At 35.8% G+C, this 12062-nt stretch overlaps 1 protein-coding gene across 1 annotated transcript; it reads left to right on the forward strand.

Annotated features, from left to right (window-relative positions):
• Positions 1-4359: 4359 nt before the first annotated feature.
• On the forward strand, positions 4360-9731 carry ND-ASHI (NADH:ubiquinone oxidoreductase subunit ASHI). Its single transcript, XM_027380524.2, has 4 exons — positions 4360-4516; positions 8126-8346; positions 8883-9041; positions 9568-9731. Exons 1-4 carry the CDS (start codon positions 4426-4428, stop codon positions 9625-9627), a joined length of 531 nt encoding a protein of 176 aa, XP_027236325.2. The 5' UTR covers positions 4360-4425; the 3' UTR covers positions 9628-9731.
• Positions 9732-12062: the final 2331 nt, after the last annotated feature.

A 12062-nucleotide genomic window follows, 5' to 3' on the forward strand; every position in this document is an offset into this window, starting at 1 on the left:
GTTGTGTGCAATAATCAGGTGATGCAGATATACACATGAGCAATATATATATACATATATATATATATATATATATATATATATATATATATATATATATATATATATATATATATGTATGTATGTATGTATGTGTGTGTGTGTGTGTGTGTGTGTGTGTGTGTGTGTGTGTGTGTGTGTGATACAGTTGAACAGAATAACCATGTCGCCCTTTTTCTTTCTTTCAAAGAAGTGTCGTAATTTCTGTAGTCTACCTTCGTAACTCATATTTGTTAAAGTTGGTGCCCATCTTGTGGCCACTCTTTGAACTCCTTTCAGTCTGTCTATATCCCTTTTTTTACGTGTGGAATCCATACCACGGCACCGTACTCAAGACAAGGTCTTATGATTGCTGCAATAATCTTCTATACTACATCTTTGTCCACATACACGAATGCCCTCTTCTTATTGACAGTCAGTCCTTGCATTTTGTGAGCCTTTTCGTTTATATGATCATTAGGGCTTAGGTTTCTGTTTATGAGAACTTTTTCCGTCAACATTTTCCAATTACAACTCCACGTGAATAAGTTTTCGATGTCACTTTGAAGGCATTGGCATGAGACGTTATCTATTATCCTTTTTTGTATCTTCGCTTCGTCTGCAAATATATGCAGATAACCTGGGTTTATGTTTGACTCCAAATCATTGACGAAAATAGTAAACATAATCGGCGCCAAGATCGACCCTTAAGGCACTCCGCTGGTTACTCGTCGCCATGTAGAATGTTTCCCTATATTTACTGTGCTCATCTGTCTTTCACGAAGAAAGTCTTTCATCCATGCGAGGAGGCTGCCTTGCACTCCATCCAGGTGTTCTAATTTGAGACACCTTATAAAAACCTTTTGAAAGTCCAAGTACACAGAATCCACTCAGCTGTCTCTTGTAATATTTCAGATATTCTGTCATAAAAACAGAGATTTGTTACACATAACCTTCATTTTTCTAAAGCCAAGTTGTTTGATATCATTTTATTTTTGTTTTTTTCCAGTACTTCAACCGGTTTCCTAATTTTCCTTTCTAACAGCTTCCATACCACACTAGATAACGAAACTGGTTTGTAATTTAGAGAGTTTTGTTTGTCGCCGCTCTTATATAAGGGTGTAACATTGGCGAGTTTCCAACTTTTTGTTAATTTACCTTGTCCCACTGAATTTTGGAATGTTAACAAAAAAGTACATAGTAAGAGAGCTAGAAAGAACGTAAGAAAGAGTAAGAAATCTCATCTGGTCCCTCTGCTTTGGTTTTGTTTAATCCTTTTAGTAGATATATTTCATCCTTTTTGAGGGTGATATTTTTTATGTTTTTTACCTTCGTGCAGGTATTTGCCATATCGGAGTATGTGTCCTGAGAGAAATTTCTCATTTAGGATTCCACACATCACATCCTCCCTAGGATAAATAATGTTATTGTCTTTGAAAATAATCAGCCCAGTAGACCAGCTGTAGTTCTACGAAAGTTCGGCTGCTAAACGGAAACAAGAGAAGACCGATGGATGGTGACGCAACTATGATTTTTTTACCGTAGAATGCTTTTGGTTATTTATTTTTTTTATTATTACTCATGGCCTGATGTATATGGAAAGTATTTAAAGCAATAATGAAATATTTACCTTCGTTCAGATAAATCAAACAAAAAATCCTTAGACCATCTTGGTATGAACTGATAAGATGCGGCAGACCGAAAGTTATCGAGGCAGAAATTTCACCTGACGTCACTTCAGCTGGGTCTTCCAGTTGGGTATCACCAAAGGCAGAGCCACAGTCCCATAGAGTAACTTTAATCTTCAACCCTGCAACACACTCACTATGAATAGTCGTATACATTTTAGACAAATCAAGTTTACAGGTCCAATGTTGCATTTTTTTAAATTATACATCTGAAAAATGTTCTATAAAGAGATACTGGTGCATTTTACGTTGTTGAATGCTGTTTCATTATTGGCTTAATAATGTATTCATTATATACTGTTTTATGTAGTGCAATAAACAAGAAAGTAACACAGGGAATCCTATAGTCATCAACCACTGACTTTAGGCACTGTAACTGTAATCTGATCTAATGCTTACAAAAACGACAAAAATCCTGCTACGGAAAAGCAGCTAGCCATGTTCCCGACCTTTAAACATGATCTGAAATGATCCGTCCATCCACTGAGCGGACTGCGGTTGTCTGTGAAAAGGGCTTGGAGTTCAGCTTTTTCAAGCTTGGTAGGCAGGGCGAAGATCCTTTCTTATCTCTCTATCTGTCTTTCTATATATGTGTGTGTTTGCGTGTCAGAGCGCGCACGAGTGTATGCGTGCGTGTGTTTATATATGTGCATATATACACATATGGGTGGATTGGTACTGATATATATGCATGCTTGAAGAAATTTTTGAAATATTATAAATCCTCTTTACCATTTTATTATCATAACTTTTACCACATTCACCTTTCAATTCATCAATATCAATTTCTATAAATATTCAGACCTGTACTTATAAAGGCTTTTATAGGCATATACATACGGTCAGGATAGGTTAGTACATATATATAGTATATGGAATGTATTATTATTTCTAAACAATTATGATATCAACTTATTTTGCAATTTACGAAAATATGTTCGTGTTTTTTTATAAGTGTCTCCCTTAAAAAGGTTAAGGAAAAGTTTTCTCTTAAATCAAAATTGGAGAAAACGAAACATACTTATTGATGTCAGATGGGTAACTAAAGAGAAATATAATATGGCTACACTATGAATGTATAACTATATCCACTAAGGAAGTTATTTTTTAATAGCATTGATTAGTTTATTAGTTTATTGGTTAGCTGGTTAGCAGGATAACTCAAAAGATTATGAACAGATTTTTATGATATTTTACCAGAGGTGTACCTTTGCTCAATTTTGATGCCATTAAATTTTGGCAGATATCCGGATCCAATTTTTTTTAGAGATTCATTAGCATTACGAGATAAGGAAACACGGTTATCATAAGTGTACTTGAGAAAGAGGTGATTCTGATATAATTCTTCATGTGAGAATGATTTTTTATTGCATCAGTGATCCTAATCTTTTGGCGGAGGTATGCGTGAGTGCTTCCAGTTACTTATGTGTCATGTACGCAGTAATAGTTTTAACCACTAGATATACATACATGCTTATTTACCTACAAGCACGCTCTCTCCCTCACACACACTGTAATTATTTTTAGCATGTCAGAAGCCTTTTTCGAGCATTTGATGTTGATTAATGCTGTAATATTCACATTAGTAAAAAGATCAAGTTTCGTATAGGTCCAGGAAGGTAAAGAAGATACATATAGCCTACGCACAGGAAATCATGTACACATAAATGATTTCATCAGTTATTTCGTTACCGGTTCCCCTAAGTAATTCATTCAGAATCTGTATGTTACCCATATTTTCGTGAGGGCATTTAGAACTAACTTACTTGCCTAAATTGGTTCCAATTCTGTCAAAATTTTACATGTCACTAGGTCATGTCAGGTCAAGTCGCTTCCGTGTTGGATTTGATAACTAAGATTCTCGTGATTTTAGTAAGGTTTCATATAAATGGTTAAGGAATCAATGATATAATCATTGAGGAAATTCATATGATCTTTTAATGTCGATGAGTCACTCCCAGTCGCATTTCAGTTAATGTGTCTGATGCGGATCCTTGTGTTAAGAAGGGAGTGCATGAATTCTGTAACTTATTTTTTTGGTTAATCAGTCTGAATGTTTGCATTAAGCTGTGTATGTACATTTTAGTGAAAGTTTTGTCACCAAATTTTGCACAATCGTATTTATGTCGTTACCTTATTGTATATCGCTTATCACTGTTGTATGGGGGAAGGGGAAAGAGAGAGAGAGAGAGAGAGAGAGAGAGAGAGAGAGAGAGAGAGAGAGAGAGAGAGAGAATGAGATAAAGTGAAAGAGAGAGAGAGAGTGAGAGAAAGGGTGAGAGAGAGAGAGAGAGAAGGGAGAGAAAGAGAGAGAGAGAGAGAGAGAGAGAGAGAGAGAGAGAAAGGGCGGGGCGGTGGGCTTTTCGCCATATCCCTTTTCTTGTTTATTAACCTCAGCATCGGTCCTCTTTAGTTTTTTTCTTTTACTATAAAGTACCGCAGGAAAAGGAAAATCCAATAAAAGAAAAAAAAACTTTCATTGCATCACCGGCATCACAGCAATTTCAGTGGCATACGGTTCGGAATTTTTCCTCATCATCCATCATTAACCCAAACACAGCAACCAAAATCTGACAGCCAAGCATTAATTCATTATTTCCAAGATATCTTCTAAACTCACCAATCCATTAATTCAAACTTACTAAAACAACATAATTTATAACTCTTAAAAATTCACCAGGACCGGAATCCCTCGTCTCCTCTCAGCTGACGGCAAAATATGTCGGCAATAACACGGTCTCTACTAAAATTAAGGCCCCTTGGCGGCTTCCAGGGCCTTGTAGGCACCCAGTCTGCTCGTTCAGCGGGAAGTAAGTATATTAATGAAGAAGAGAGGGAGTTTTGTTGTGAATTTGGTGTTGAGTAATAAGTTTATTATGGGCATAGAGACTTTTTTTTTTTTGGTATTGTGTTGTTTTTTTATGGTCTTTCGAATTGATATACTTTTGCTGAAGCCTGTCAAGGGTTTGGTGTAATAATCATAAGTCTGTTGCATGTAATTTGGGTATATGCGGTATATCCGCATATAACGTATTATTTTGGTATCGTTGGATTCCCCTCACTTTAATTTCCACACAGAAATTATTTCGTTGAAACCCACCAAGTGCCCACATTCTTGGCCTCCTTAGTAGGGGACGGCATGAAAGATACCAGGGAAATTCAGGGTAAAATGCCAGACTGTAGAGTTTGACCCAAAATTATTTGATCAAATTCTGTCTGCGCAAATGTTGTTCTCGGGTAAGTTTCCGCGCACATTTAGTTCTTTTTTTAATTATCTTCCGCACATAAAATTCTCTAGACCTTTCTGCGTACTTGTTTCATCACCCGTCTGCAGATCCATCCGCACAAATGGAGATAAAATGACGTTTTCAGGACATGAAAAAATTTAATATTCCCCGCTCAAATGTAAAATGTAAATGATCTACACAGAATCAGTCTCTCTATTGTCCAATGCAAGGAGCTATTTCCCTATCGTACAGTATGTGTGTGTAATTTGCCGGTTCTTGTTATAACGTATTTAGATCATACTAACCTTCTATTGTCACATTTCCATTATTATACTTCACCATCGTGAGTCAACGATGGTAGTATTTCTTGTGATAAATGTATTTTGTGAATTCTAGAACTTTCAGCCAGCTTTCATTTTATCAATATTTCATACGTATACCTTGTCACACTGAAATGAATGTTTTTGTGGCCCAGTGCACAGAGTTCTGAAAAAATGAGTTTTGATTGGTCAGAAAAAAAGGATGTCATCCACTGAGGTTTTTTCCTTGGCTAGAATTTATCACGTTTTGTTGCGGGTATGATCTGGTAATTTGCACAGAACTGCTTGTTATACATGGTGCCCATTTCATAAGAATTTAAACAGAGCAAGATGAGGAGTTCCAACTGTAGCGCAAGTCCACAACACCTTCACACAGCCAGAGTTCTTAATGTCTGTTTTCCATAAATTAGCATGATGTTTTAATGAAGGGGGGTTACAGGGAGGCTTAACCCCCTGTCTAGGGAATAACTAGAAGGTAGGGAAGGTCAGGTTGGGTGTTTGGTTTTACATGATACCCTGGTTTTGGGACTTAGTCTCTAGAGGGTGCGTTGCTAACAATTACCTCATTTTCTCTTGTGGATATCGCCACCACTTTATTTGTTTCACCACACATGCGCAGATCACCAATCAAGTACTCTACAGTACTCCTAGTCACTTCCTATAATTATATCAAGGCTACAATCTCTTAGTAAAGTTCACCAACCTTGGCCACATCCACAGTTAGCAGGAGTTGGCAGGATTTGTATCATGCCTGGATCCTTTCAGAATAACCCTTTTTAGTAGTATAATTTGTAAATCTCAGTTAATTTTTATAACACGCATAAACTTCAAGGATCAAGCTAGAGAAGTTGCAGTAATTTTTCAGAATAACTCCACATAACAGTTTGAAACAATTTTGAAATTGATGGATTGCTGTCACTGGTTAACGTTACCAAGAGGGACACACCCTTCAGAGACACGAGTCCCAAAACCAGGGTATTACAAGTTTCCAAAATCCAAACCAAATCTTTCCCACTTCTGTTTATTCCTTTATTAGCACTGGTTAGTCTTCACAGTATGGACACACTAAGTTAGGGTAATTTGAATATGATATTCTTGTAGAGGACAAAACATTGCAGTAGGCAATACAATAAATAATCTGCAGACACAAATGGTAACACCACAAATAAAGGAAAAAGTTTGTGGAAAGCACCTCTCTCAGCATAAGTCCACTCCAGAAGTATTAAGGGGCAGAGCCCCCCATCAACCCTCCCCTCAGGACCCTGGCCACGGCAACTTAGATAGATAGATTTTTTGACATGGAGTTGGGGACTTAGTCTCTGTTGAGTGCATCCATACTGTAAAGAATTACTTAAGCACTTCATGCCAATTTATAGAAAATGTACCTGTTTTGTTTATGACTCTATTTCTAATGCTCTAAGATAGTAGTGTCGATTTCCTTCTATCTTCGGCAATAACGCCATAAAACCTCCTGTTCCTCTAAGTGTGGACATTGCTTTATCCTCATGCTTCAGCAAATGCAGTCTAAACACTATATATTCTAGTATGATAGAGCTTGTTGACCAGCCTGTTACTTATCATCTACTAAGGATTCAGTCCTAGAGAATTTGCTTGGAGGTGGTTTATTGTTCTTTGCTGAGTGTAAAACATAGAGACCTGGGTTTAACTTCATATGAATCTATTCTGAGTTATTACCATAGGTTTCTCAACAATTATCACAGTGGGCAACATGTATCATTAATGTTTCACAAACGAAACCCATAAGGTATGCTTGCCCACATGTATTTTCATTGGAATTCTGCAGCAAGCATACTTGTGACTTACAAATCAAGGTTATTCTTGAATTAGAACTGTATCCATCTAAGGGGAAATTCCATGCTCGCTTAAATCTCCACATCTTAGATATTCCGGAAGAGGCCAACAAGTCCACCACTTATATATTCCTCATGATTTATTGCTAGAAAGTTGTTAATTATTGCCAAGAAAGGTTATACGACCACCTCACCAGAATATAAGTAGTGGAGGTGTGTTGCCTTGGCTGGAGCACTGAAGATGTGGAAGTTTGGGCAATCTATTAAGATATATTTTTGCTAATGAACAGGGGATTGATTTTTTACAGAATACTTGCTGTAGCCAATACTAGAGTTTTATGTCTCGTTTATGGTTAATACCTTATTCTTTCTTTATTGCTACTTGTCCAGTGAAGATTTACCAAAAATTAAAATTTTTATTGTAAACCTGATGACTCTAGATTCACACATTCCATAATTGCCTTTCAAACTTGTGAAGAACTGGTAGGCCTAACGGGATAGCAAGTTAGTTTTTTATGGAAATTAGTCAAATTACAAAACAATTATGATTCGTCAAAACTACAAAATGAAAAATATGACAATAAAAGGAAAAAAATTGCAATTGCTTACAATAGGACTGCATGGAAATGAAGGAAATTAATTATATACTCAAAAAATGATGCTGTAGCTTCCATGTTTCACTTTGGGAGTGGCTAATAAACCTCCACTGCATGCCTTTTAGGAAGATGAGGCTAATTATTCATCATCAAATTGATAACCCAGTCTAAGCTTTACTAATATTTACATGACATATTTGTTGACTTTTGTTAGAGCACAAAGCATAGTCTCTGTGTAAATAATTACCCCCAAAATACATTCCTGTACAGAATTGTAACTTTTGTAAGTGGCATGCAAGAGGGAGAGAGAAAAGAGAATGTATAAGACTTAAAGCTTTCAAACAATAGTTGTCTCTATTGTTCTTTTCCTTCTGCTGTCAGTCATTAAATGCACTGGCACTAAATGCTGTTACTTTTTATGAATAATTAAGTTTTCTGAGACATGTATGCTGTTTTAAATTTCAGACTGGAATAAGGACTGGAAGCCTGGTAAATATCCCGTCACCCCAGAGGAGCGCGCAGCTGCTGCTCGCAAGTATGGCCTGCGACCTGATGAATATGAGCCCTATCCTGATGATGGCTTGGGCTTTGGTGACTACCCCAAGCTGCCAGTTGTATCAGCTGAAGCAAGAGACCCCTACAGAGACTGGGACCATCCAGAGCACCGAAGAGATTTTGGCGAGCCGGTAAGAGAAATTGTTCTTTGAGAGATACACATCAAAAGGGAGAGACTAGGTTAGTGGAGGGGAAGAATAAGAAAATTGAAAAATATGTAGGGAAGCCATTCTAGAAAGAATATGTTAGAAGGGCAATGTAACTTCCACCACATGGTGTCTGCAGTTATGGCATGAGTGATACTGGTTGAAAGTGTGTGTGGTAGTAGCAGTACCCTTTATATAAAGTACTGCCACTATTATTATGGATATTGTCATTGAATGTTTCCGTAAGGTATACAGTATGAGCTAGTTAAAGAGCAAGATGTAAATAACACTGCTTTGCTGTATGTATAGATGTAAATAAATATGTTAAATACCAGATGATAGTCATGAAATTTTCTATGGAAATGAACCATATGTTGTTTATTCTTCTGCCTTTTTTTTTCTTCCTCCTTTACTAAGGCATACCAAAAACCACAAAACATACCTATTTATAAGTGGATCAGCATTTGTTGGAGGTAATCGTTTTAGTCTACTTCAAAGTACTGACTCAACTACCATTTCAGATCCATGCCAGTGCTGATATGTACGGCCTAGACCGCATTGACGACACCCAGAAACCTCGCTTTTCACTCAATGATCAGGCTCTTTCCTTCTTCGGAGTCATGGCAGCTTTCTTTGCTGCATACTTTTACCTTAATGACAATAAGATGCACTGGCCAGTGGTAGGTATAATTCCTCTCTGTTGTATCTTGAGACATGTTTTTTATGTGACTTTCTTATATTGTTAAGTGAAAAAAGCAATTATATAATTTTATCAATATTAGGGAGAAAACACACAGCTGTATAAGTTTTGGGTTATTTTGACTAAAAACAGGGGTATCTGAGATATCACTTGATTAAATAACTTACTTACTTCTTTGTATCAAGTGAATGGTTTGATTTTGGCAGTTAGATTTCTCTCCCTCCTAAAAGCCTTTAGAAAGGCTTGTCATGAATGTAAATTTAGCCCATTGACTTATATGCAGTTAGGATAGTAAAACAGGATCGAAAAAGGTTAACAACATTTCAGCTTTGCCCAAATTCATATCCGTATTAAATTATCTGTCAGCAGGTACAAAAGTATAGAAATATTCCATTTATTCAGATATATCATAGATAATCACTTATATTATGGTATATTATCAGCTTGAAGCTCCAACCTTTAAAATATGATTGGAAATTAAATGTTTGTGTGTTTTTCTTTTCCAGCTTCCCAAGCAATACCCAGAGGAGGGCAAAACCCACTACACCTTCGAACCAGCAGAGTAATTTTATTCATCGCATACTTTTTAGCATGTATATAAGGGTCAGACAGAAACATGTACAATATATTTCATTGAAAAAATGTTAGTGAATTAAAAGAAGGAACTTCTCTTGATGTGTTTCTTTTTTATGTAGACTTCCTATTGTAATTTTGTAAAGATTATCAAAGTAAACATTTATTGCAAACAAACGTTATTAATGCAAAAGTGTAAAGAAATATCCAGTTGAATGGGTATTTTAAGATGAATAAGAAGAGAAAGAGATTACTCTGGTATGATTATCTGCAATTTTTCCATAACAGATTAGTTCATTTTTACTGATGATTAGACAAGGTAGGAATGGTAGTTAGTGGGAGTGTGTCATAATCCAAAATTGAATTGCAAAAAAAAACTTGAATGTATATTTTTCAAAAGTATAAATAAAAAGTGTTTGTGATTAAGCAAAAAGAAAAGAAATTTTCTGGATATAAAAAGTTTTGTTATTTTGCAATATGTCTGTGTCCTTAGGAGATAGCAGACTTAAAAATTCTCACCGAATATAAAGATCATTTTCCATATCATAACTAGTCCAGGATATCTATTGACAAATTCAGATCCTATGAAACTTGGCTGTTATCCTTCACTAATAGATTCATCAAAGATGGAATAATGCACTACTGCACTGATAAGAATAATAATTTATGTATTGAAGAGTAGTTGGTACTTTGGGTATATGAATTTCAAATTATTACAACCAATAACCTGATGCTGCCAGAGATAGCATTTACAACAGGTATACATACCATGTCCACTGAGTTTATTTTTTATCAGTAATCTTTACTCGTGGATGGCTCAACAAGTACTTAGTCACCAAGTAGTCAATTACAAGTACTTCCTTTCTTTCCTTTTTACCCATTCCTTAACTTTTGGAAATATTCTCTTTTATCTTGTATTGCTTATAGTAATGTTAATAACAATGTAATGACTGTAATGTCTATAAAATGATTAACATCATCAGTACTGAAAGCATTAGTAAATAAAAAACTTTTGACAACTTGATGGCCAAGTACTTGTGAAACCATCTATGTGTAAAGTCAATTTGCAAAGCAAAACTACAATAAAGACTGGATTTGGGTTATTAAAGCCATTCTCAAATCTCCCAGTGGCACCGATTCCCAAAAATAATGTCAACACCTTTGCTATCTTTGAATCTACCAAAATTATATCATGTCTAGTAGCATTTTTCATCTATCATTGCTTTTATTTGGACAAGAACCACTAGAAGCATTGAATTTAAGAGCCATTTTCCTGGAGAAAACATTCAAGTCTAAAAGTACAGACAATCACTTATGGATTTAGGAGATATACCCCCATGATTATGATGATATTGCTTATTATTAGGAGGAGCATCATCATTTGTTCATCATTTGTCATTATTCATCATCTTTCATCATCATCATCATTAGCCATTGTTATCATCAATCATCATTATCATTCATCATAATTCATCAATCATTGAGGATATATGATACATTGCTTACTACAAATAGTACTACGGACTATCCCCATCACCCCCTCTGTATATTCATCAAGATATGCTATTGCAGGCAGCAAGGTACCTCCTAGCTTTGGTCAAAAGAAAGCAAAAATATTTGTGAGAAAAGGAAAGCAGTTACATGTCCAAGGGTTGGATAATAAGGTGACCATGGGTGTTACCCTGTTCTCTTAAAATATTGTTCAGGATAATGAGGTACAACATTAAGATACAAGAAGTACATATTTGTATTAGTGGCAAAAGAAGCTAGTTGATTATATTTAGATAAATGCAAGACAGGCACAATTGCAGGTCAGCCAAGCCCAAAAAAGTCTGGGGTGAATAATAAATTAATTTATATCGTTCTCTACTGAATAAAGGATATAAAAAGGAAAGCTATAATAAGAATAAGGATGGAAATGATAAATGATAGATAAGAATATTAGAGAAAAGGAAAATAAGAAGCTAATTATATCAATTAAGATTTTTTTATGCAATGGTATCTGCATAGTTTAATGACAGTATAGTATCAATCACATCATATTACTATCTTTCATATTGTCATCAGAAATGGGCAGTATTGTGATACATATCTATTGATTAAATTAAATCAATACTTTGATACATTCTCTCTCTCTCTCTCTCTCTCTCTCTCTCTCTCTCTCTCTCTCTCTCTCTCTCTCTCTCTCTCTCTCTCTCTCTCTCTCTCTCTCTCTCTCTCTCTCTCTCTCTCTCTCTCTCTCTCTCTCTCTCTCTCTCTCTCTCTCTCTCTCTCTCTCTCTCTCTCTCTCTCTCTCTCTCTCTCTCTCTCTCTCTCTCTCTCTCTCTCTCTCTCTCTCTCTCTCCTCATTGGTATTGGTATTGGTATCGGCTTAGACAATTCTGCGTATCGATAACCATCTGTTATTATCATTAATATTATTAGTGTA

Source organism: Penaeus vannamei, chromosome 25 (genome assembly GCF_042767895.1).
Source record: "Penaeus vannamei isolate JL-2024 chromosome 25, ASM4276789v1, whole genome shotgun sequence".
Classification (NCBI taxonomy): Eukaryota; Metazoa; Arthropoda; class Malacostraca; order Decapoda; family Penaeidae; genus Penaeus; species Penaeus vannamei.

What these genes read in the sequence shown, in the direction of transcription:
- ND-ASHI (XM_027380524.2), top strand. Translation starts at nt 4,426, where the DNA reads ATGTCGGCAATAACACGGTCTCTACTAAAATTAAGGCCCCTTGGCGGC. An exon ending in GAAGAGATTTTGGCGAGCCG is followed by an intron (nt 8,347 to 8,882) that starts GTAAGAGAAATT and finishes CTACCATTTCAG; the next exon opens with ATCCATGCCAGTGCTGATAT. An exon ending in ATAAGATGCACTGGCCAGTG is followed by an intron (nt 9,042 to 9,567) that starts GTAGGTATAATT and finishes TTTCTTTTCCAG; the next exon opens with CTTCCCAAGCAATACCCAGA.